The sequence below is a fragment of the Hyaena hyaena genome, unplaced genomic scaffold (genome assembly GCF_003009895.1).
Source record: "Hyaena hyaena isolate Hyena2069 unplaced genomic scaffold, ASM300989v1 scaffold_13, whole genome shotgun sequence".
Classification (NCBI taxonomy): Eukaryota; Metazoa; Chordata; class Mammalia; order Carnivora; family Hyaenidae; genus Hyaena; species Hyaena hyaena.
This window is the reverse complement of record NW_024080645.1, coordinates 7,437,342-7,463,736: the sequence shown is the minus strand read 5'-3', so window position 1 is coordinate 7,463,736 and position 26,395 is coordinate 7,437,342. Positions and strand designations below refer to the sequence as shown.

The 26,395-nt window shown below is 47.6% G+C and overlaps 2 protein-coding genes across 2 annotated transcripts in view; both read right to left on the bottom strand.

Annotated features, from left to right (window-relative positions):
• Nucleotides 1–15,122, bottom strand: part of HYKK (hydroxylysine kinase) — a 19,105-nt gene extending 3,983 nt beyond the window's left edge. Inside the window, exons 1-4 of the mRNA XM_039217159.1 lie at nt 15,018–15,122; nt 8,937–9,301; nt 7,760–7,899; nt 2,742–2,925 (exon numbers count right to left, since the gene is read on the bottom strand). Coding sequence (XP_039073090.1) covers nt 2,742–2,925; nt 7,760–7,899; nt 8,937–9,282 — 670 coding nt within the window. The 5' untranslated portion in view covers nt 9,283–9,301; nt 15,018–15,122. The remainder of the gene's footprint in view (nt 1–2,741; nt 2,926–7,759; nt 7,900–8,936; nt 9,302–15,017) is intronic.
• A 3,449-nt stretch (nt 15,123–18,571) lies between these two features.
• Nucleotides 18,572–26,395, bottom strand: part of IREB2 (iron responsive element binding protein 2) — a 46,121-nt gene continuing 38,297 nt past the window's right edge. Inside the window, exons 19-22 of the mRNA XM_039217329.1 lie at nt 25,169–25,316; nt 24,960–25,082; nt 22,828–23,013; nt 18,572–21,505 (exon numbers count right to left, since the gene is read on the bottom strand). Coding sequence (XP_039073260.1) covers nt 25,008–25,082; nt 25,169–25,316 — 223 coding nt within the window. The 3' untranslated portion in view covers nt 18,572–21,505; nt 22,828–23,013; nt 24,960–25,007. The remainder of the gene's footprint in view (nt 21,506–22,827; nt 23,014–24,959; nt 25,083–25,168; nt 25,317–26,395) is intronic.

The window sequence follows — 26,395 nt, the reverse complement described above, 5'->3', positions numbered from 1 at the left end:
TTTATTTATTTCTAGGAGAGAGAGAGAGAGAGACAGCGTGAGCAGGGGAGGGTCAGAGAGAGAGGGAGTCACAGACTCTGAAACAGGCTGCAGGCTCTGAGCTGGCAGTCAGCACAGAGCCCGACGCGGGGCTCGAACTCACGAACCGCGAGATCATGACCCAAGCGAAAGTCAGACGCTTAACCGACTAAGCCACCCAGGCGCCCCATGAGAGACTCTTGAATGCTGACAAAAACTGAGAACTGATGGATGTAGGGGGGAGGGGGGATGGGCATGGAGGAAGGCACGTGTGGGGATGAGCACTGGGTGTTATGTGGAAACTAATTTGACAATAAACTATTTGTAAAAAAAAAGGGGGGGAAATAAAAAATTAAAAAAATTAAAAAAAAAAATCATTACAGGGGTGCCTGGTGGCTTAGTGGTTACAGCCTGCAACTCTTGATCTTGGGTCATGAGTTGAAGCCCCACATTGGGCATGGAACCTACTTAAAAAAAATAATAATTACATTCATATCAGATGGGCGAAAATTAAAACATCTGATGACACCAAGGATGTAGAGCCATGAAAACTTTCATCCTCTGCTGGCAGTGGCGTAAGGTCGCCATGCAAGCCCTTTGGAAACCTGTCTGAAACCTGTTATCTCTGAAAGCTGGGTATGGACATGTCCTGTGACCCAACAGTCTTAGCCCAGGGCTCATGACATCACACACCCAGAAATCCGGATGAGAAATGAGGGTAACTTGGACCAAGTGGTAGTAGTAAAGGTGGGGGAAAGTAGTTAAAAGTGGGGCACATTTAAGTTAGAACTGGTAGAATTTGATTGGATGTGAGGCATGAGAGAAAGAACGGAGTCAAGGCTGCCAAGTCCTAGGTTTCTGGTCAGACCAACGAGTGAATGGTGGGTACATTTTAACGAGGTGAAGATGAGTTGAGGGGCAGAATCGAAGGGGAAAATCAGCTCTATTTTTATGCTACCACCTTGTGTGGTGTGTTTGATTTTTTTGTAAGTAGGCTCCACACCCAGAATGGAGCCTCGACATGGGGCTTGAACTCACGGCCCTGAGATCAAGACCTGTGCTGAGATCAAGAGTCAGACACTTAACCGACGGAGTCACCCAGGCGCCCCACCCCCTCGCATCACGTTTACATAAATTAAATGCTATGGACTTAAATGTGACTGTCCCCCGCTGCCCCAACAATTCACATGTTGAAGCCCTGCCCCCCAGCTGGAACTGGGGTCTTCGGTTAGATGAGGTCATGAGGGTATTTGTGCCCTGATAAGAAGAGACACCACAGAGCGCCTTGCTCTGTCCCCACCATGTGAGGACGCAGAGAAGGTGGCTGTGAGCCAGGAAAGAAACCGGCCACGGCGGCACTTTGATCTCAGGTTTCCAGCCTCCAGGACGAAGAGGAAAAATATCTGTTGTCTAAGCCCCCCAGTACTTTGCTAACACAGCCCGAGCTGAGGCCACAAGGGACACATACTGTCTTTCTAGAAAGGCCCCTTACTTCCTTGTCCTCTGACCAAGGCTTCATGCTCAGTCAAAAGGCTGCTTACAAGTGAGAGAAACTGTTATCCATGCGCATAATGTAGCAAAAACACAGCAAGAACCAACCTAAAATTCTCTTAACAAGAGAAGAGGCCAGACCAAAAAATTACAGAACGTCTGGGGAGCCTGGGCGGTTCAGGTGGTTTGGCATCTCGATTTTGGCTCAGATCATGATCTCACAGTTCATGAGATCAAGCCCTGCGCTGGGCTTCGTGCTGACTGCGTCAAGCCTCTCTCTCTCTCTCTCCCCTGCTCACACCCCACTCTCAAAAAAAATAAAATAAACTTAAAAAAAACTACAGTGCCGTTGAAATAAATGGTGGTACGTACATACTCTGGAATATGATTCAGCAGTTAACAGTGAAGAACTAAAAGAACTGAACTACATGTACCAAACGGATCGATCCGGAGACAACTCTGAATGAGAAGAGCAGGCACCAGAGCAAGAGCACCGTGTGAAACCATCTGAAGTTTGAAAACAGGCAAAACACGACCGCACATAATTTATGAACATAATACGTGTGTGGTAACAGTATTAGAATGTGCGCAAACTTAGTTAAGAGGGGAGAGGTGTGATCACATGAACTTCAGAGAGGATTTCAAATGGAGCAACTTTATAGAAAGTAACTACTATTCTTTAAAAAGAAACAAGAGCAAACATGGAAAATTTTTAAGATTTGGTAAAGCTAGGTTGTATCTCTACACTCCTCTGATGGCTTGAAACTTGACAATTTAAACAGCAAGAAAAGGGGCAGCTGGGTGGCTCAGTCACAAGCTTCCGACTTGAGCTGACGTCATGATCCCAGCCCCACGTCATGCTGTCTGCTGTCAGCACAGAGCCTGCTTCAGATCCTCTGTCTCCCTCTCTCTCTCTCTCTCTCAAAAATAAATAAACTTTAGGGCACCTGGTGGCTCAGTCTGTTAAGCATCTGCCTTCAGCTCAGGTCACGATCTCATGGTTCATGGGTACGAGCCCTGCGTCGGGCTCTGTGCTCACAGCTCGGGGCCTGGAGCTGCTTCCGATCCTGTGTCTCCCTCTGTCTCTGCCCCTCCCCTGCTCACGCTCTGTCTCTCTCTCTCTCAGAAATGAATAAACGTTAAAAAAATTTTTTAAGAATAAATAAACTTTAAAAATAAATAAATAATATAAATAGCAAAAAAAATACTTATTTGATCAGAGGAATGCTCACATTCTCGAAAATGACTTAGTTTGGTCAGGACTTCATCCTTGAACAGCTGGATGACCTGTGCGACAGTCTCTCGGTTTCGGCCCTGGCCCAAGGCACACAGATACTTCTCCAGAAGAGGAACATTCTTCAGATTCCAAATGAAGTTTTCTCGATGAAGGCAACTTAACTTTGGGTGATGGAATTTCTAAATCAAAGGCAAGAAACTGTTTAGAATGCGGACAGTCAGAGCGAGGCTGCCGGAGCTCCGTGAGGCCCTCCCGGTGCCGGTCCCGGGAGCACACTCACCCCCACTCCACTTAGTTTCCCCACAAAACGATGACTGTGTATTTGCACAGGGTCTCGGAGCGCCGAGGACGCACGCCCATCTCACTGGCGCCGGACAGTGCCGGGGATTAGCCACAGCCCGCGGCAGGGCCCGGAGGCGGCCACAGAGGGCTCCGCTCTCCCCTGCGACCGGCTGGCCCCTCATCACCTCTCGGACTTCACCTTCTGCTGCCTTCGCGGACTGGCCTCCCCGGCCTCCCTGCGGTTCGAGAACGTGCCAAGCACACCTCCACTCCACGGCCTCTGCATCTGCGCTTTCCTCCTCGAGGGAGGCTCTCCCGCAGACCTCTGTTCATCCAGGGCCTTAACTCTACCAGCTCCTTATTCGAAATCCGCCTTCTGTGGGGGCGCCCTGACCCTGCCTCGGCGCTCTCCCCAGGGCTGCACAGCCGTCCTGGTCCCCGTGAGCGCGCGGCGCACACCGCTAACCCGTAACGCACCCCCGCGCGCAGCCCCGGCCGCCCTCCCGAGCAGGTAAGGGGGCAGGAGCCGTGTGGGCCCCGCACCCTGAACAGTGCCTGGGACACAAGAGACACTGCGTACGCAACGTTTGCTGAATAAATGAACGTTCTCGCAGTAGAAGATTCTAGACTTGCAAGGGCCCTTAGATGTGGACTACTCTGAGGTCTGAAATGGCTTTGACCATCATTGCACGAAAGGGAAAACTGAGGCTTGGAGCAGGATAATGAGCTGAGTTGCTTACTGGGGGCTGAGGGAGGGCTGACCTGCCTTGGGGGTCACCAGCGGGGGAGGGCTTCCGCCGTGGGGGATACACGTTACGCGACAAGCCAGGACCCAGCGACACACAGGACAAAGAGGCCCGCAAACAATATGTAGACTATTACGTGTGGTCTATCCCGGTGCTCTGTGCTGTATTCCGGTTCTTTAGAAACGTCCCTCTAAAGTCATTCTAACAGCCACTCCGGAGACCGGGAGCTCCCAATCCTTCCCGACGGCCCTGCGCTCGCTACCACAGCCTTGCCAAGTGGCCTCGGTTTGACTACCTCGCACAGGAGGTACTTTTACCCTTGAGTGGCTCTGCCCTCTTCCTTCCGCTGAGCTAAACTGTCTCGGCGATAGTGTCCCTGCCGCGGGTTCTCGCTGTGACGTCCGGGGCCGTCTGGACCTCGGTCGGTGCTTCTCCCACATGACCGTCTTCCGTGTCCTCCTGGACAGGGCTCCTGCCCCTCCGAGCCTTCTCTTCTGCAGAGTCAACCTTTCTAGTTCCTTCCATTAGTCCTCACATGACAGGGTTTCGAATTCCTGACCACTGGTGCGTTAAGTGCCTCGGCAGGTCACAAAAATACTCTGCACAGTAAGCACTAAAACACTGTTAGAAGCTGTACCTTCTGGGGGTAAGGCAGGAACTAAGAGTGGAGAGGACAGGGAAGAGAAAAAAATGTTCATTTTATGCTTTTCAGTACTGTGTGAAATTTCAACCATACCTAGTTCTTACTTTCAGTTTTTTAACTTTGTTTATTTTGAGAGACAGTGAGAGTGCAAGCGGGGGAGGGGCAGAGAGAGAGGGAAGAGAGAGAATCCCAAGCAGGTTCTACGCTGTCAGCTCAGAGCCTGACACGGGATTCGAATTCACAAACTGTGAGAGTTGTGACACCCAACCAACTGAGCCTCTCAGGTGCCCCTCTTACTTTCATTTTTAAAGAAAGTAAAATATAACACTCTTGCCAGGCTTCCAAAGGAGCAGTGGTGCACTCGGGAAGGCTCTGAGTCAGCGCCCAACATGGCGGCGCGGTTAGCCATGCAGCCTGAGGAGACCCTCTCGGCTCCGGCGGGAGACGCGGGAGACCACCCGGAATCCAGGGGGGAGTCAGACACGGCTGGATTTCAACGGGCTCTGCCACTTAATATCTCGGATCTGTTTCCTTAACAGTGAGATCAGAGTGTCTACACCAGCTTCCCAGTCGTCTCTGATAAACTAAGACGTGAAACAAATCAAGGCCTTATACGTAATAGGTGCTCAGGAAAGGTCTGTTGGATGTGAATGTTGCGGCCGACGTGCCGGACTTCTCTGGCCTTTCTCTCCTGGCTCCTCGGTGCGCCACGCCGAACCCCTAAGGGTTTCATCACTACTATATTAAATGTAAACAACCCAACTGAAAGGGCACAGATGGTTAGACTGGATAAAATAGCAAGACCCACGTACACACCGCGTACGAGAAGCACTTGTAAGATAGAGACTGACATAAAGCAGCCAAGAATTTTTTCCACTCATTCCCAAGAGATTGTAAATATCAAGTGTCTGGGACAGAGAGCATAAAAATCCCCTAAATCTTATTGTTGGGGTGTTCCCAGCCCCGTCTCATCTCTTAGACCCTGCTAAGGCTCCATCTTACTCTTCTCTCTAAAGCACCAGCCAGACGGAAAGAACTGTGGGCAGAAGCAAGGAGCGATGGGGCAGACTGACCACAGTAGCCACAGAGCGGCACGAGGTGAGGTCAGGGGAGCTCTCTGCTTTCGTCTGTGGTAAGAAGCCTTTGCCTGCACAGATCTCAGCACCCACCAGCCCGCATCTCAGATATTTTCCCCTCTTCATCCCTCCTGTCCTTTGCTCCAGGCTACAAAGGCCACCTCGTGATTGATGTCAGGGGAGGACGCTGCCCACGTGTGCGTGGGGCTGTGTCCCAGCAGACACAGATCAGAACCCACGTCTTGCTCAGCCCCTCCCTCTCCCACAGGCTTCACATTAAATCAGTCACCGACTTTGGTTGGCTCTGTCTCCAAAATACATCTTGAACCTTTCCTCGGTTCAAGCCCTCAATCAGCTTTTATCTGATTATTCATTAGCTTCCTAGATGCATTCCTAGCCTCCATTCTGGCTTTCTGCCAATCTATCTACCACACTGGTCCACAGAGTGCTATAAATTAGAAATCTTTGCCTGTTTAAAAACCCTCCAAAGTCTCTAAACTCCTTAGTATCATACATGATAATGTATCTTATAATCTGACCACCAGACGTTTCCAACTTTATCTTGTCTCCCTCAGGTTTAACCCCTGTATTCCAATCATAATGAATTATCACAAGTTCTAGAACATGATATTGTACCGGCATGGCTGTCCACGTGCTCTTTCCTCTAGCTAGAAAGCCTTCTCTCCTTTTCCTCTGACTGATGGATTCCTAATTTTTAAAAACAGCTCATAAGTTTTGTTTCATTTTGTTTTTTTTAATCCAGTCCTCCTTGAACACCTGCTATGTGTCTGACACTGTTAGACAGCAAGGATAAGAGATGATTAAGGCAGAAACCAGGGGCACCTCGGGGGGCAGTCGGTTACTCATCCAACTTTGGCTCAGGTCATGATCCCACGGTTCGTGGGACCAAGCCCCGCCTCGGGCTCTGTGCTGAAAGCTCAGAGCCTGGAGCTGCTTCAGATTCTGTGTCTTCCTCTCTCTCTGCCCCTCCCCCTCTCAAAAATATAAATAAACATTAAAATATTAAAAAAAAAACAAGTAAGGCATAAACCAATCTCTTAAGAAGCTCACTGCTTCTGGGGAGTCTGGACGGCTCAGTCGGTTTAGCGTCTGATTTGATTTCAGCTCAGGTCATGATCCCAGGTCGTGGGATAGACCCCCGCATTGGGGGCTGCATACTGAGCATGAAGCCTGCTTGGGATTCTCTCTCTCTCTGTGCCCCTCCTCCTGCTCACATGTGCTCTCTCTAACAATAATAATAATAATAAAAAAGAAGCTCACTGCTTCTTATATACCTTATGTAACAGTAAGTGCAAATATGCAATAATTATGATACCATATGTGGTAGACTGATATTCTGATGTCCCCTTATGAATCATGCTTCCTTTATTCACACCCTTATGCAGCTTCTCCCAGGTGACTTTAGGATTAGACACGTCACTTGCTTTGGCCAATGGGACATTAGCTAGCATGATTCAAACGAGGCTCGACAACTGTCTGTGAACTGGGACTTGTCCCCTCAGAGCTCTCTCTCTTGGAAACCAGCAGCCATGTTCTAAGAATGTTGCACCATCTTGAAGGATGAGACACCACGTGACAAGCAGAGGCCACATGGGGGACTGAGCTCCCAGCTGAGTGCAGCTGCATGAGTGACCACAATCAACACCATGTAGAGCAGGAGGTCCACTCAGTCAACCCAAAGAAACAAGAAATAAGTCATTGTTTAAAGCCAGCAACTTTTGAGATGACTTGTTACACAGCACTCGGTGACTAGAACATAGCCAAGTACAGTGATAGAAGGGTGTCCAAGTTCAGAAGTAGCAAAAGAAGGAAGTAGTCATTTATACACAGCATGGGAAGAGAAGAGGTCAGTGGAGATTTCACAGACCTGGGCAGAAAGAAGCCTTACTGTCATAAAATTCATGCATCTAAGACCCTACTTCCTTCCTTTTATGTGGAGGCACCACACACAAAAAGGGAGTCTCACCCTGGGTTTATCTTTTAGGTAAAATAAATCAAAACTAGGGGCTCCTGGGTGACTCGGTTGAGCGTCTAACTTTGGCTAAGGTCATGATCTCATCGTTAATGAGTTCGAGCCCTGTGTCAGGCCCTGTGCTGAAAGCTAGGCACCTGGAGCCTGATTCAAATTCTGTGTCCCCCCTCCCCCCACGCTGTCCTTCCTTCACTTGTGCTCTCTCTGTCTCAAAAACATCAAAACTAACTAAATAAAAAATTCTTATAAATAAGATAAAACCCCAAATCTTACCTCCAGTGTCTTATCCAATTTGCCAGCTAGCATTCCAATTTCATACAATAGCTGGGGGCTGATGGGAATCTCAGCTATAGGTCTTCCTGGGAGGTAAGTCAGCAGCCTCACCAAGTAGCTTGTGATTTCCGAGCCATTATCTAGATGGATGGAAGGTTATATCCTGTCAACTATTCTCAAGAAAATGGGCTTTCTCCCTTTGTAATTATTATCGCAGAGAGTAACAGAAATCACAGAAGAAGAGAAGTGCACGTGGAGCCTAAAGCTAGGCGGCACGATTTTATGAAGCAGGACTGAGCGGATCGGAGGGGGGTGAGCGGACAACCCTCACAGCCCAGGAACTGGCTGCTCAGGTACCGGAGCACAGCGCCACAGCTCCACAGTTAGCACTAACTGTAAATTGCCTGGTCTGGCGAATGGATGCCTAAAACACTTTTTCATAAGTTTATAATTGAGGAAAGTGTGATACAGAGAAATGACAGTTTCAGAGGCTTTTTAAGGGGCAAACTGGTTTGGAAAGCCTATGCGTCAGGGCCCGGGCTGCGCCTTGCTTGTTTGGAGCCATGCAGATTATGACAGAAGGGGTGATCAGTTAAGAGGGAAACAATGGTCAAGATTTCCAACCTTTAACAAATTCCAGGGCTGAGTTGATTTCAGGCTGCTGCTTGGAGAACTCTACAGGTTCAGCTTGGAATTTTAGCAATTAGAGGGAAAAGGGCCAGAGTCTCACAGACGAGGACTCCAGGCCTAGGAATATCAAGCGGTGGGTCCCAGGTCACATACACAGAAATGACAGAGCTGGGATCTAAAATCCCTGATATCTAGGTCCTTGTTCTTTCTTCTATACCACAACACCAAAATACACAGCTGGTCTACTGAATAAAAATGTTTAATTATTTTACTGTTAAAAAAAAGTTCCCCTAATTCCATGTGTCCTTAGTGCCTCATCCATCAAGTCCTTTCTAAGGGGAAGAGTTACACCAGATCCTGGCTCTAACCACTTCTGAATCAGAGCCCCTGATCTGCACTCTGGGGATGCTGTGGCCTCCTCTAGCCGCTGAACAAATAACTGCGTCTACACTCGGAGCTACAAACCTGTTCTTGATATTCCCACCTGTAGCCAAAACACAGTAATGTACACGCACAGGTGATGACCAGCAAGGTGGTGGTTTCTTACCTACGGACACGAGAGAGGTTATGCTGTCTCCTTTAGTGCGGCACACAGAGGCTGTTGGGAACCCAGCAGCTTGCAGAAACATGATGATGTGACTCTGAACTTCAATCAGCTCTGGAGTTTTGCTTGACTCGGTGTTGCTTATTTTGAGGACATATTCAGTTGGGCCATCTGTAGTGTCTTTGGTTCTTGAAATGGATACATGAAAGTTTTGGTCATCATAGCTAGGAAGTGGCTGGATCGTGGACACTTTTAACCCAAATACTGATTCCACTAATGCAGAAGCTTGGGTTTCACTGAAAGCAGGCTTGGTGAGAGCCTGTGACCGCAGATCATCTTCACGCGACATTGTGTCTAGAGAAAACAAACTGGAAAGACACATATGATGAATATATTTACTGATGTGATGTTTCTTAAGACAGATCAATAATGTTGCTCAATATTGATTCTATAGTTCTTTTTTATTAAAAAATTTTTATTTAATGTTTACTTACTTTTAAGAGACAGAGACAGAGCACGAGCAGGGGAGGGGGAGAGAGATGGAGACACAGAATCCAAAGCAGTTTCCAGGGTCTGAGCTGCCAGCACAGAGCCCAACGTGAGGCTCAAACCCACGGACCATGAGATCATGACCTTAACCAACTGGGCCACCTAGGAGCCCCAATATAATTCTTATTATTCATTTTCACTCATAAAGTTAAAAAAACCACATCAGAGATAAAGAAGTGGGTGTTTTGGCAGTTGAAAAAAAATCCTTGTACCATGAATTACTTTTAAACTCACCTTGAAAACAGAAGGTATGTTTCCAGGGACGGAATACAGATGAGGAAAGCTCCCGGTACCACCTTGTCCAATTCCTGCCCTGCTCTCCCACTTTATCTACAGGGAAATTCAGGTCCTGGGAGGTGAGGTGCCTTACCCAAAGTGACATACGATGTAACAATAAGGACTCAGCTCTTGACACTCCTAAGCCAGAATTTTTTCCCTTTGACTATGTTACCATCTGTTTGGGGCTAAACTATAAACTCAAATACAATGGTCTTACTCTCCTAGCCCCACATTTTTTTGAATTCTAAGGTTCCCCCTCTAGCTTATCCCTCACACTCCCAGTGTACAAGTGTGGGCTGGTGTGCAGAGCGTCCTGGGAGGCACGGGGGGATATGCGAAGATGCGCTTAGCAGGCTCTGGGACCCCAGAGAAGTTAACTCATGGCGACAAATATCCTAACAATAAAAAGCTTAAGAGGCGTTCGCACAGACCAATGGAATAGAATTGAGAACTCAGAACTGGACCCAAAAGTGTACAGCGAACTAATCTTTGACAAAGCAGGAAAGAATATCCAATGGAAAAAAGACAGCCTCTTTAACAGATGGTGCTGGGAGAACTGGGCAGCAACATGCAGAAGAATGAACCTAGATCATTTTCTCATACCATGCACAAAAATAAACTCAGAGTGGATAAAGGACCCGAATGTGAGACAGGAAACCATCAAAACCCTAGAGGAGAAAGCAGGAAGCAACCTCCTTGACCTCCACCGCAGCAACTTCTTACTTGACACATCCCCAAAGGCAAGGGAATCAAGAGCAAAAATGAATCATCGGGACCTCATCAAGATTAAAAGCTTCTGCACGGCAAAGGAAACAATCCATAAAACTAATAGGCAACCCACAGAATGGGAAAAGATAGTTGCAAATGACATATCAGATAAAGGGCTAGTATCCAAAATCTATACGGAACTCACCAAACTCCACACCCGAAAAACAAACAACCCAGTGAAGAAATGGGCAGAAGACATGAACAGACACTTCTCCAAAGACGACATCCAGATGGCCAACAGACACATGAAACGATGCTCAGCATCCCTCCTCATCAGGGAAATACAAATCAAAACCACACTGAGATACCACCTCATGCCGGTCAGAGTGGCTAAAATGAGCAAATCAGAGAACTCTAGATGCTGGCGAGGATGTGGAGAAACGGGCACCCTCCTACACTGTTGGTGGGAATGTAAACTGGTACAGCCCCTCTGGAAAACAGTGTGGAGGTTCCTCAGGAAAATAACAATAGAACTCCCCTAGGACCCAGCAATAGCACCGCTAGGAATTTACCCAAGGGACACAGGAGTGCTGACGCATAGGGGCACATGCACCCCAATGTTCATAGCAGCACTCTCAACAATAGCCAAGACATGGAAAGAGCCTAAGTGTCCATCCACGGATGACTGGATCAAGAAGATGTGGTTTATCTACACGATAAATACTACATGGCAATGAGAAAGAATGAAATCTGGCCACGTGTAGCAACATGGATGGACCTTGAGGGTGTTATGCTGAGTGAAATAAGTCAGGCAGAGAAGGACAGATACCATATGTTTGCACGTATAGGAGAATTAGGAGGAACTTAACGGAGGACCGTGAGGGAGAAGAAGGGGGGAAAATAGTGGGGGAGGGAGGGAGGCAAACCATGAGAGGCTGTTGAATGTCAAGAACAACCTGAGGACTGATGGGGTGTGGGGGTGAGGGGGGGTGATGGGCATGGGGGAGGGCACATGTGGGGATGAGCACTGGGTGTTATATGGAAACCAACTTGACAATAAACTATTAAAAAAATAAAATAAAATAGGATGGGAAAAAAAACTTCAGAGGTGTTCAAAACAACAAGTTATAAGGCAATAAGTAATAAACTGAGGGTGCCCAAGAAACCCTGAATTAAGTACAAACCTGAAGTGTCTGAATTAATACTGAACGACTCCGTTTACCATAATGTGTAAAAAATAAGTTTCCTATGGCTAAGAGGAATAAGGGCTTGAAACAAAAACATTATGTGGGGCACCAGGCTGGCTCTGTCAGTGGAGCGTGCGACTCTTGATCTCGGGGTTGTAGGTTTGAGCCCCACGTTGGGGGTGTGGGGTGGGTAGAGATCACTTAAAAATAAAATCTAGGGTAATAGCGCCTGGGTGGCTCAGTCCACTGAGCGTCCAACTTCAGCTCAGGTCATGATCTCACAGTCCATGGGTTTGAGCCTCACATCAGGCTCTGCGCTGACAGCTCAGACACTGGAGCCTGCTTTGGATTCTGTGTTTCCTTCTCTCTCTGCCCCTCCCCTCTTGCACGCTGTGTGTCTCAAAAATAAATAAACATTAAAAAATTATTTTTAATTAAAAAATAAAATAAAATCTAGGGGTACCTGAGTGGCTCAGTTGGTTGAGCGTCCAATCCTGATTTTGGCTCAGGTCGTGATGTCACGTTTCATGAGTTCAAGCCCCATATCAGGCTCTGTGTTGACAGTGTGGACCTGGTTGGGATTCTCTCTCTCTCTCTCTCTCTCTCTCTGCCCCTCCCCGACTCTCACGGTCTCTGTCTCTCTCAAAATACATAAATAAAGCTTTAAAAAAAAAAAGAAAGAAATCCTGGGGCACCTGGGTGGTTCAGTAGGTTAAGTATCCAACTTTGGCTCAGCTCATGACCTAACAGTTCGAGGGTTCAAGCACTGTGTCGGGCTCTGTGCTGACAGCTCAGAGCCTGGAGCCTGCTGCGGATTCTGTGTCTCCCTGTCTCTCTGCCCTTCTCTCGTTCATGCTCGGTCTCTCCCTCTCTCTCAAAACTAAATGAACATTTTAAAATAAAATAAAAGAAATCCTTAAAAAAATTAAATTTCTAAAAAAACTACGGGCAGTTATGAAAAATAAAGTTACAGCTGAGTTTCTGAAATGGTTTATAAAATTAATATCTACCAGAACTATGACAGAGATTCAGAGGAGAGAGAACTGCTACAGCCTGAGGAAGATGTTCTTGACAATAGGGATTTGAACTGAGTTACTGAGTATGACTTGGGCAGACAGGTCCGGGGAGAGTGTTTTCTTCTCCGTGATGACGTGGCCCTCTGCACACACGTCTGGCAGCCTCTAAGCATCTAGTGACACAGGTACGGTGACACGGGGCTTCTGAACACCCTTCAAGGGCCTAGAAGTTAAGTTCCTTATATCCTCATTCCCTTTTTTAATAAAACAGTTTTATTTCAATCCTCCCTTCATGCTAAATTGTAAATAATTAACAACATCTTGAGGTAGGTTGCATTTTAGGGCACGATTGTGACTGCTGTTCAAGGGAGGTAGTGTTACATAGAAAGGATCTTGTGAACAGGTAGCTCTTATTGCTAGAAAGAAGAAGCTGTAGCTTCTGGCAGGGAGGTGGCAGGTGGAAATTTTCTGGAGAAAAATGTCTATATTTTTACTGTGTTTTGATTACATGGGTGTTTACATTTGTCAAAACTTAGCTTAAAACTTAAGTGAACATAAGATCTGTGAATCTCACCAAATGTAAATTTTACCTTAAAAAAAAGAAAAAAGCCGGTGTGAGAGATGGGCCGGGAAAGGGGCTGAAGGGGGGTCTCAGGGCTTTCTCAGAGCCCCCAGATCACCAAGTGCCTGTTAGTGTCCAATCACTTCGGATCTCTGAACGCCAGAGCCCAGCCCACCGCAGTGAGGACAGCGAGATAAAATTCAGGGAGGCACTCAGGGCACACAAAGGATGTGACCCCCTTTCTGCCTCAGCCCAACACTGTTGCCTGATGACTCCAGCGATAACAGGAATATGAGTCTAAAATGCCATTCCCCTCCCCGTCCCCACCTTCCTGGATCCTCTTTCCCCAACGGGTTCTCTCCCCTCTAAGCCTGTGCCAGCCCCGCCCCCGCTGCTCGGTTTCCACCACCTGTTATGGCTACTGCGCTTTGCCAATCACTTCTGTTTGCTTTCTGACCAGAGTATTTGTTTTCAGATTTTGTTCACTAAAGAAAAGACTGAACGGGGTTTCAAAACTTAATCTTTGCACCTGAAACCTCTGGGAACCAATATATCCTATCCCACTGCATTTAAACTTTAAATGCTTTAAAACTACATGAAATTTTGACGTTCCTTCTGGAGATTTATAAACTGGTATAGGGCCAATATTCAGAATACTTTAAATTCAAAATACTTGAAAGTTTTAAATCCAAGATAAATTGGATTCACAGTTTTTCAACCTCAAGTGCTAAGGAAGTCAGGACAATTCTCAATTTGACGTGAAATATATGCTCTTAAAGACAGAAGGAGCCTTAGGGGCCAGTGGTGAAGGCCAATCTCCCTTCCAGTCTAGAAAATGTTCCTGTAACTTGCTTGAAAGGGGCTCCTGAGCCTCTGGGGTGTAAAGCAACGTTGGCAGTTCTCGTCATCGAAAGATGGCACAGCAAAAATTAGCTGTGCTGCTTACATGTGTTTTACCACAACCACCACCACAACCACAACCACCAGAGGGAAAAAGCTGCTCTGCTACCTAGTCTCTGAAAGTTGGGGCTACTCACATCTCCACTGAAAAGGACCTGGACTAGATCATCCCGGAAAGCCCCTTGTAGCTCCAAGAGTCCCTGCTTCTCAAGTTCTTTCTTTCAGAGCTTAAAATTGCCCTTTTCCTTTGTATACAAGGACTCAAATTAGGAAACTAATGGCACACATCAAGTCAGTCCTGAAAGTTACTTCAGAGAAAGAGATGTGTTTGCGGGACACGTCTGTGTTACCCAAATGTCTCCTGTGTGTGGAGGGGACAAGGAAGAGAATTCAAATCCTGCAGGCAGCTGGTCTACACCACCTGCCCACAGTGTTGTACTTCAGAGAAAGCAACCACAGGGCTGATGCCCGGATCCTACAACCTTTGTCCCACAGCCAGGGGTCTGGACCTTACTCTCCGGGCTCGGTGCGGGGCCCCCCGGAGGAAAACGGGGAGTTATTCTGCATTTTCCCTCCTCTCCAGAGGTTACCCCAACGCGCCCTGCACACACGCCCTCAGATTCCCTCTGCGCTGTCCCCGCGCCAGGCCCCGTGCAGGTCTGCACCCCAGCCCCCAGCCCAGCCCCGCAGCGCGCCGCCGGGGGGCCCGGGGGTCTTCCCGCTGCGGCAGGGGCCGGGTGCGGGGCGCCGGGGCCGCGGAGGGGAACAAGGAGGAGGGGGCTGCAGGCCCGGATCCCGCCCCTTCGCCAGGGGCCCCGGACCCCCCTATGCACCCCGAGGCCGGTGCCTCTGCCCAGACCCCCGCTCTCCCGGGCCGGCTCACCCTCAGCGACCCGCGGTCCGGAGCCGACACCGCTGACCCCCGCAGCCCGCGGTCCTGAGGCGTCTCGGGCCAGCGCGAGCCTGCGAGCCCCGACTTCTGATTGGCCCCCCGCCATCTCCGCCGCCAGTCAGTGCACAGCGCTGGGGGGCGGGGCGCCACGCCCCGGCCCGCGAGATGCGGCTTCTGATTGGTCTCTCGCGATCCTCCTCCGCCAGTCAGCGCAAAGTGCCGGGGGGCGAAGCTCTGCCGCGGCCCGCCCCGCCCCGGCCCGCACGATCCGGCTTCTGACTGGCTTTCCGCTGCTCTGTCCCGCCTTCCCTCGGTGGTCACCCCACTCAGAATCCGGCTACCTCTCGCAGAAATGCACCTCTTGTTTCTGATTGGCTTTTGTAGATTCCGCCCCGCCCCCTGGCGGGCAGTACCGAGGCCCACTTTCTGCCCTGGAAGAGCACCTCGCGGTTTGGGTCGAGTCCGCGTGCGGCTCAGAGCGCCGTTGCCTCCAGACATCGGGGTGTTCGGCCTTCTCTCGCCTCGGCCTCCGTCCGGCTGCCGCCCGAGTACGCTCCTCGCGCGTCCCGGTTGCCTCCCTCGCGCCGCGGGCCCCCGCCCCTCCGCCGCGCGCCGACTCCGCCTCCGCCTGGGCTCGCGTCGCAGCCGCCTGGCCCTCGCTGCCAGGCCGCGGGCCGAGCCGCAGATGGAGGGGGCGAGAGGGAGGCCCCTGGCTGCCCGCGCGCCGGCCCCGGTCGCGCCGAGATCCCCGGCAGGAAATGCTGTGTGCACGCAGGGCGGGGGTCCCCGTGGTCGGGGCGCCAGGCAGGACTTCTCGGTGGGTCGGAGCTCTGCACCCCCACCCCTCACTGCGGGTACCGCACCCTCCCCGTGCGGGTGCTGCACGCACACCCCTGCGGGTAGAGCACCCCGCGTCCCCCGCCCCTACCCCGTGTGGGATGAGGAGGAGGACAGAACCGTAGAAAATGGTGGTGAGAGACGAGTCAGGGCTGCTAGCTCCGCGCTTGCCTCCTTTCCACCCAGGATGTCTTTAGAAACACTCTTTTGTAATTTGCCCTTTCATTTTGTTTTTTTCTTGTTTTTCAGTAAACTATCCTCAGCTTGGGGCTTGAACTCACAACCTCAAGATCAAAAGTCGCATGCTCTATGGACTGAGTCAGGTAGGTGCCCTGGCCCTTTAATTTTAAATGAGCATCTTTAATAAATCCTCATACATAAATCTTTTGTGCATTTCCATTTAGTTCCTTAAGATACCTGCTCAGTCATATCACTGGGTCTAAGAGAATGAACATTTCTAAGGCTTTTCACACATGCTGCCAAATCATGTTTTTCTTCAAAACGCTAGTACCAGGTATCAGTGAAAAATCTCCCCCAGTCTAGTGTCATGTCACTGTTAGATGAACAATGTTTTTCGTCTCCACCTGGGCACCTGGAACACTTAAGTAGTGACTCAGAGTTGAGTGGTCAAAACTTGGAAACAGAATGAACCATTTGCAGGCTGAGATTGCAGCCATGATTTTGTATCATAAACTGTCCTGTCACACGATAGCCCAGTGTGTGAAACTTCCTTTACTGTATATTGCAGGTTGTTAAAAATGATCAAAATTCAGTGACCACACAATCGTCACCATACAAGCACATTTTTGTGGGGATTACATAATACATCTGGCTTTGCAATACATGTTCTGATTTTGAAGTACACTAAACACAAGCCTAACAGTCTGGTATTTTGAAAAATTATCGAACAACTCACATCAAACCAAAACAAATAAGCTAAAGCTAAACTAATTTATAATTTTAAAACCTGGACTGGCATCAAGTGGAAACTGGCAACAAAAGGCACTGGTGAGACTCCCTTGTAAGTTCCAGTGCCCAAACCACCAGCATGTGCCTGTGTGGGATGAGCCTTTGTAACGCCAACTTCACAGAAGACTGAAGTGGAATCTTCAGAACATCTTTAATCATGTACCAGTTTTGGTTTATGAACACCAAATTTCAATAAACTTTAATCACTCAAGTTCCTTATAAGAGTGGTACCAAGGGCAGGTTTGTTTGTTTGTTGTTGTTGTTGTTTTTAATTTTATTTCTGAGAGAGAGAGTGGGGGGGGGGGCGTGGTCAGAGAGAGAGGGAGACACAGAATCTGAAGCAGGCTCCAGGCTCTGAGCTGTCAGCACAGAGCCCTGAACCCACAAACCGTGAAATCATGTCCTGAGCTGAAATAGGACACTTAACCGACGGAGCCACCCAGGCGCCCCCAAGGGCAGGTAGTTTTAAATCAGTGGGCAGTTGACCAGATTTACAAAACATTGCTCCAGGACAGGGGCCCACAGCGCTGGCTCCCAGCTCTGGATGACCTGCTTCATGGAGCACTAACAACAGCCAGCAGAGGGAAGAGGTGTCACCATCAGCTGACCCTAACATAAAGAAGCTCATGAAAACATCTCCATCCTGCATCAAGAGAAAGCCATTTCTGGGGCGCCTGTGGCTCAGGCCATGATCTCCTGGTTTGTGGGTTCAAGCCCAGTGGCGGGCTCTGTGCTGACAGCTCAGAGCCTGGAGCCTGCTTCAGATTCTGCGTCTCCCTCACTCTCTGCCCCTGCCCCACTTGCACTCTCTCAAACATTAAAAAAACAAAGCCATTTCCTCCCGTAATACGACTTCTAGCATGAGACCAATTCAGTCCTAAATGTTCACTTTGAACATAAATTATCTCCACAATGAAATATCTGTAGTATGAAAGTTATGTGCAGAGGTCCAACTACTCTCTACATATGTGTTCTTTTTTAATTAAATATCTTTATTTATTTCTAGGAGAGAGAGAGAGAGAGACAGCGAGAGCAGGGGAGGGTCAGAGAGAGAGGGAGATAACAGACTCTGAAATAGGCTCCAGGCTCTGAGCTGGCTGTCAGCACAGAGCCCGACGCGGGGCTCAAACCCACGAACCGCGAGATCATGACCTAAGTGAAAGTCGGACGCTTAACCGACTAAGCCACCCAGGCGCCCCTCTACGTATGTATTTAATGTTTACTTGTACCAAAATGCTTTATCAGGCATAGGGAAATTAGGGAGAACCAGAATCTAGTAGGTACAAGATACATTTTCAGCTTGATTTCAAAACTCAGTCAACAGGACAGGGCTGCCTAGCACAGCAGACAGTCTTGGTCTCATGAACGTTCAGGGACAGGCTGCCCAGTGTTACTTGTAGAAGGGATCCTGCTGTGGCTCAGGGAGCAGGGTTTTCAACTAGAAAATGCGAGTCCGTGAACTTCTGCGCCTGCTAAACCACCCCTGAGTCCAGTTCAACTAAACCGTCCCCAGGAGGCTGTGCCCAGCGCACACCGTCACCTCTTCACTCTCCTTGGCCTCAGACCAGAAAGGAAGGCTGGACAGAGGGGCGAGGACAAGGGTCTCGCGTCCTGGCAGCCACGTGGGGAATGACTAACACTAAGGTAGCATCTTCAAAGAGGAATTCCTGGAGGCCATCCTGTTTCTTTTTAAGTTACGGTGTTTTAGTTTCAATCACAAAACATTTTATAACAAGAGATGTGATAATACAATTTTCTTTATTAAAAATAATTTACAGCATCAATAACATATACACAATTGTCATCAATTGAACTTTGCCTCCAATATATTTTTATACAATACTTAACATTATTGAACTTAAAACTGTTACACTGTTTGGTTGGCTTTAAATAATAGACAATGATTTATAGTTACTTGAGATACGTGGTTTCATAGTCATATTACATGTAAAATTGATAGAAACGTCGGCACTGTCACACTTCAGGGGAAACAGCCACTAACAAAGCCCAAGTCCATCCCTTCCCCTCTTCGTGACTCCAAATCAAACTAAGATAGAGTCAACACCCGGGGTCTCAGCACCTTCTCCTAACCCGAAAGGCAGAAGACAGGTGTCTTTTAAAACAGCCGTGGTAAAACATCAAGTCCCGGCATCGTCACGCTGTCTCGTCACCCACCACCGAGAAGGTGGACGCACACGACACGGTCACCGTACGCAGGCGCCTTCGGCCCTGGCTCTGTCTTAGCTACGTGCGCCCTGCTTACAGGGCTAGGAAGTCCGCTGCCCAGGCAAACACGGAGTTGACAAGGCGACTGGCATCCCTCTCACTCAGTGCCCACTGTCACCTTGGAAACTTTCCAGCTGTGATGATGGCAACTCTGGCTGGACGGGAGCACCGCCACCTGAGGGCAGGAAGTGTGGCAACGGCAGGTGGCCTCATTTTTGTAAAGATGAAAACTGCTGCTATTGGCAATACCTTGGAAAGAGTAAATTACAACACTAATTTGCTTCTCTCGTGTGCCCACTATACTTCCTTTCCACAACATTCTGCATTTTTTAAAATAAAGTTACTCAGAGATAGTCAACAAAGGAGGTAAGCGAAACAATAAAAGGCAAGAGATGTCACCTCTTCGCCACCAGAGGATGTGGCCTGAGGGAGGACCACAGGGCACACAGCGGACTCCCCCTGCCTGCCCCGCCCCGGGCGAGGGGCTGGAAAGTCCTCAGTTCACGGGGACCACCTGCGTCACCATGACCTCGTGGCTCGGCTGCCGCCGACATCCAGGCCTCTGCCCACAGCCACGCGCTACAGCGCTGCTGAAAGACGACCGAGGTGTCATCACAGTCTGCAGTCAGTGCTTCTTCGAAGCATGTAACAGGTATTCTGACATTCGACTTGTAAATCCTCCCTCCCTAATTCATGTTTTCATTTAAATTAAAAACACACGCACCGACAGATACGCAGGCGGAGTAAAATATCGAGAACACAGTATGAAAGTACCAAAGAAACACAGTTATAAAAATTTAAATAAAGAAGGGAAATCATTCTGTCAGATTCCAGTCCGTGTAATTGTCTTCACACAATTTGCAGAGTATTTTGAAAAGATCACGACCGTGTGATTGTGAGGAGATCACGACCGTGTGATTGTGAGATCACGACCGTGACTGTGTGCAGAGCTCTCCGCAGTCACATCCGGCCCACTGGTTCCGGCACCTTAAGGTGACACTGCTCCTCCCCCCGGGGGGCGACACGTGCCGCCAGAGCCCCAGCAGCCTCGCTGGGTCCGAGGAAGGTCTCCGTGTGAAAAAAACCTCAATTAAACCTTCCCCTGCTAAGCTTGGTTTCTTAATTTAAAAAAAGGCATAGGACTTTCTGGAATTAACTATCCAACCCTTTTCTTAAAAGTGGCCAAATATGGCCACAGAACATTTGCTGTGGTGAACAGACACATATGGAGAGAAAACAGGAGATTCAGACAGCGACAACTTAAGTATTTTATCCTGACAGTCAGCTTTGGTTAAAACAAAAACATAATAGAATCATGCATCCCAGATAAAATAAGGATTCAAAAAGACACAAAACCAATTTAAATAATTAAGAAATAACCAACATTTAAAATATGCTTAAGACTTGAGCAACCATATAATTTAGGGTGGATAATTTAAAAGTCTAGAGGAAATAATTTCAGCATTTAATGATTAATAAAGTTCTCTTTAACAACTACAAGAATGTGGAATTTTGGTTAAGGATACCTAAAATAATAGGTTATAGGAAGTTAACAGTATCCCATAAAGTGAGTAAAATAATCTAACCCAATTCATATACCACCACCTGAGGCTGGCCAGCAGGGCACAGAAGCAGATTACTGAACGGCACAGCGTCTGTGTTTTCACCATTAACACACGATGCCACGCAGCTGGCTCCAGCCTCGGGTCTGGAGGAAACTGGCGACACCGGACAGGGCGATCTGGTCTGGGGCAGGTTCCGTCCCTTGCAGTCTGACTGAGACTAGGATGACCCTGGCTTATGTTACACACATGAATGCCAACTATGTCAAGCTTAATTCTGAAAAGGAATTAATATATCTGAAAGTCCATTTATGATCAGATTCCAACTTCCACAATTTTAGAGTCTAATCTGGCTTCTAACATTTCCACCTGCTGGTCTTAAACCAACAAACAGTAGTACACAGTTTTGTAGGTGCAAAACTAAACAAACAACTTCAGGAAGGTTATTCGTTTAAGATAATCTTCAACACAAGTTCAAATTCTGCCTTTATTTACAAAATGGTCTGATAAAATATCCCCGTACGTACAGCTTCTCCCGCAGCACACCTCACACGTTGATTTTAGCAATGTTAATAGCACCATTCGTATTATTATTTAAAATCAGAAAGATTTCATTTCAGTCACTATGTTGATTCATAATCATTTACACCCACGGTGAGATCAGGGAGCGCACGGGACCGTCTGCAGCTCCACGGCCAGGATTCCTGGATCCAGCACAAAAGGCTTTTTTATTTGCAGTTACCAGTTAGGAAAGGTATCTGTGTTGAGTAGATACTATGAGAATTTTCGTGCCACAAAGTTTAATAATCCTCCATGTTTGTATAATGTTACTTCCACATCATTTTCAAACGAAGCAATCACGCCGAATACTTTTCCAGTGCTTGTCTTTAAACAAACAGAAACAGCTCAGGTGAGCAGTGAAACCTTCCAAGTGTCCCTCAGACCAGCTGTCCTCACATTCAATGACTATACCTGCCACAGACTCTGAGAAACCTTCCCCTGCATGAAAAAAACCTGACATACTAGCCATGGGCTTCACAGCTAAGCAGAAAATCAGGTAATTTTATCTCCCTATTTCCAAATGACAACTACTGTATCATCCAGAACACCCAAATGGTGTAATTAGGGAAGTTATACCCACTATTCATGTACATTTTCTTTTTCTGTTTCTTTTTTCTTTTTATAGTTTTTATTTATTTTTGAGACAGAGCATGAGCGGGGGAGGAGCAGAAAGAGAGGGAGACACAGAATCTGAAACAGGCTCCAGGCTCTGAGCTGTCAGCACAGAGCCCGACGGGGGGCTCGAACCCACAAACTGTGCAATCATGACCTGAGCTGAAGTTGGATGCCCAACCTAATGAGCCACCCAGGCGCCCCTTCATGTACATTTTCTTAAAAAATGTTTATTTTGAGAAAGAGACAGAGCATGAGCAGGGGAGGGGCAGAGAGACGGGAGACTCAGAATCGGAAACAGGCTCCAGCCTGTGAGCTGTCAGCACAGAGCCTGACACAGGACTCGAACTCACAAACCTTGAGATCATGACCCGAGCAGATGCTTAACCAACTGAGCCACCTACGTGCCCCAATCATGAACATTTTATATTAAATATTTGTTGCCTGTTACATCTGCTACTCTTCCTCTTTTTCTTAGTTGTAAGGTCTGTGTTTTTCTAACCCTGAACACTCAGCGATGGCTTCTCCTGCAGCCACACAGAAGTTTGGATTAAAATCAGATCAGGACAGAGGTGCCTGGGTGGCTCAATCAGTTAAGTGTCTGACTCTTGACTTTGGCTTAGGTCATGATCTCACAGTTCGTAAGTTCAAGCCCCATGTCAGGCTCTGTGCTGTGAGGAACCTACTTGGGACTCTCTTTCCTTCTCTCTCTGTCCCACACCCATTCGTGCGCTCTCTCTCAAATAAGTTAAAAAAATTTAAAAATCAGATCAGGACAGAAACAACTGACAACCAGGAAAAGGAAGCAGACACGTATAACTGGAAGCCCATGAGTCTCCTTCTTTCTAGACTAAGTATCTAGTGCTTTCTACTTTTCCTCATAGAGTAGCAACTACATTAATATGGATTTGAGTAAACCGGAAACAGAACCATCTTAAACTACAATTTATGCTGACACTAGTATGCGATTTATTCAATTTACAAACATCTAGTTAAACAGTATATAATCATGTACTTGAGGATTTTAGAGATACCTTTATATTTAACGTAACTCCAGGAGACAGTTCTTCAGGAAATGTTAAAGAAAATGTTTCTCTGCCAGAGAGGCCCAAGGAATCTGCATTTTCTCCCGGCAGGAACTGAAGCGGGGCTATGCCAATTCCAATCAAGTGGTCTTTGTGAATTTTTTCTTAACTTTCAGCCAAAACAGCTTTCACACCCTGTAACAAACGTGCATTTTATTTCTTACAATCATCTCTTGAATGCTGCTCTCTTGGAGCATTTGAAAGGGGAAAAATTCTACCCACAGCTTTTCTCTGAAACTTTTTAAACTGAACACTGCATACCAAGGGTCAGTGACGTATCAAAGTATTTATAGATTTTCTGTATTTTTAAGTAGCTGCCTAACTTCTACTTGCCCCTCTGCCGCTCTAGGGCTGAGCCTGGCCAGCGCCGGCCAGAGCCAGAGCCCTGCGGGGGGCGGGGCGGCTGCCGGAACCGAGGCAGGGCTCGGGAGGGTCCGTGTGATCCTGGCAGACCCCGCGTGTGTGCTCGCCAGCACTGGCTCCTGAACGGCCCCGAGAACACAGGGGTACACGGGGACGCCCCCACAGCAACAAGGAAACCAGGTGCGTGACTTCTGAACATATTCAGAAGTTACAAATAAGTGACCATGTTGAAACGACAGAAATCATCAAGTGAATTTACACAGTGACATGGATAAGGCTTGAGTCCACTTAGAACATAGTCTTTGGAGAAAATCAGCCAGACAGGCTCTAGATCCAAGTTTCCCGACCTTCCCTCCGCTGCCCCCTAAGGAGCTCCTCACGGACACTCTTCCCGGCCCTGGCTTCCTCCTTGCTGCCCTCCCACAACTTCAACAGCACAGTCACAGCCTGGGTATCTGCTTAAGAACTATGTGTACACCGGTGCTTTCTACACAGAAGGGGTACGAGTCCCACCCGCCCCACCCCCCGTCGAGAGTGGGTGTCCTGGACCGAGGGGCACTGGGCACAGGGCAGGGGGCACCGGGCACACAGCGTCGGAAACGGGCAGTACATGAAATGAAATGAAGTGCTTCTCCTTCTTTGGGAAAACTGGCCTCAGAGAGAACACGTGCAGGTTCAGACAGGAGGGGCTCTCCCAAGGGTTCCAAGCATCTGTGCGAAGGCCCAACAACGGACAAAGCCCAGCCCACACCCCCAGCTTGTAATCAGTGTTTCGATCTGTAACCAAAGAGACAGCCTTTGATCAAATATGAGGAAAGGCTCCAACATAAAAAACAAAGACAAAGGATTTCTGAAAAAAGGGAACCTGCACCTATAATTAATATTCATTAACAATTATAACTGTTGTCTCAAAGATGAGAGAATTGGGCTTATTCCTACAAATAGGAATATTCACATTTTAAGGGGGGAGATTAAAGACTCAGGAAGAACGAAGTGTGCGTGACCGTGACAGCTAACAGGGATGTCCTGACTGCCTCTGTGAGCTAGAGCCAGGCGGAAAGGACCTGTCCCGGCCATGCTCTCCAGCGGCCCCGCATCTGCACTTCGCCAGAGACACAGGGGCACGAGCGATGCCAGCCAGGCACTGTCATCTCCTCCTGGTAAAACCGGGCCAACTGGCCCGCTGTCTGAGTCTGTGAGCCCCTGAAAGGAAAATTAAATGGAAAGGGGGCCCGTAAACTGGCAGTAGGCACAAATAACCCACCACAGACCCCAGTTTCAGACCAGATCCCCTCCCCCCACAACACGGATGTCCTCAGTGAGACCGACACAGGAGTAGTACGATGCAACCAGGAAGTTCAAAATGGTTATTGACAAAAACCCCACAAATACGAGATCCAAATAAGCATAAGAAATTCAAATGAGCAAAATAAATTTTGGTAGTATGTTAATGATAAAAGGGAACATCTGAAACTCGAGTTTGAGGAAATATCATTTAAGGGGCGCCTGGGTGGCTCAGTCAGTTAAGCATCCAACTTTAGCTGAGGTCATGCATGATCTCAGGGTTCGTGGGTTCAAGCCCCGCGTCGGGCTCTGTGCTGATGGTGCGGAGCCTGCTTGGGGCCCTCCCTCTCTCTGTCCCTCCCCGACTTGCACTCTGTCTCCAAAAATAAATAAACTTAAAAGAAAAAAAAAAGATAAAAGTTAAGAATCAATACCAGCAAATACGGTCCTTTGGCAGCCCAGTCTCTTGAATTTCCTGAACCTTATTTCTTTCCTGCTAAAATAATCAGTGGGACACCTTCCTTCTGGTAGAGTTCTGCCGCCTCAAACACATCGAGCTGTTTAAAACAAACACAAAAACCTTTAACAGAGATGTGGATCTGGTCAGCAAACAAGTGCCTAAATGCTTTGTAAACGTCCTTACCGTCTGTCCTGATGGAAAATGAACTGTTTTGGGAGCTGGTTTTCCAATGAACTTATTGAACAGCTTGATGTTTGCAAAAGTGCCTCTCGTCATGACCGCGTCATTGCCCCTCCGGGCTCCGTAGGAGTTGAACTCACGAGGAGTAAGGCTGCAAGAGAGTCGTGGGGCTGGTTTCATTTCAGTTGGAAAATAATCACACGTTACTCAATGATAAAACTTACTCAAAAACACTTCTTTTATGATGGAAAACTTCAAGTGTGTACAAAAGTAGAGAAAACACAACGCTGAACACCCAGCTGCCCATCGTCACAAAACTACCACCCTCCTTTCCTCTATATTCATCCCCTAGATGATTATTTTGAAGCAAACTCATATATTTTAATGCAATATATATCTATGTTTCTCTAAAATATATGAACTCTTAAAAAATATCTCAATACCAAAAAAATACCACAATTTCTTGATATAAATCAGATAGCCAGTCAATATTCCAAATGCCTCTAAATCTGGAATCAACCATTTCTCCAAAAAGCACCGGTCACTTGTATAGGTTTCCCTGGTGAGAACAGAGCCACTCCTATGAAACCTTCCTCCGTAGAAATGGGGTAAAGAGAAAATTATCCACCTCTTTCCAGAAATTCACATCGTGCTACTCTGCTTTTCCCAAGGACCTACATGACATGTGGATAGTAACGGTCTTTTCCCATAAAAGCAAACACCGTAAGACTTCTTTCGCTCAGAGAAAACTGGTACTAACGCTGGTCCTTCATAAAAGCGAAGTGCAAGCCAAGCTTGCAGACATCGGGGAGCGGCATCAGACATTGTAACCTGGGTGCTGGGGTGCTCACTGCTGCTGGAATGGTCACAACACTCGTGACCTTCTAGGGACAAGAAACGACTGCGTATAAGTAACAATCAGTAACCGACTTTTAGGAGTCTCTAATCTGGACTCTTTCGTAAAGGCAATACATTTGTAAACTTGTACATTTAAACTTCTTACTTCAAAGCAGAGAAGATGAAACAACCCTAACTGATAAGAACTACTGGATTAAAGGCACTGAGAAATTCTTATCAGAAATTATAAAACACATCAAAGTTACACATTTGAGAAGAGTGGAGACTTTTTTTAAGGCCGATGCTATGTCACAATTACGACCAAGATAAAAATCAAGACCAAAAAGTATTTAAAAACTTATTTTGTTTCACATCACTATAAATAAAAGCCAT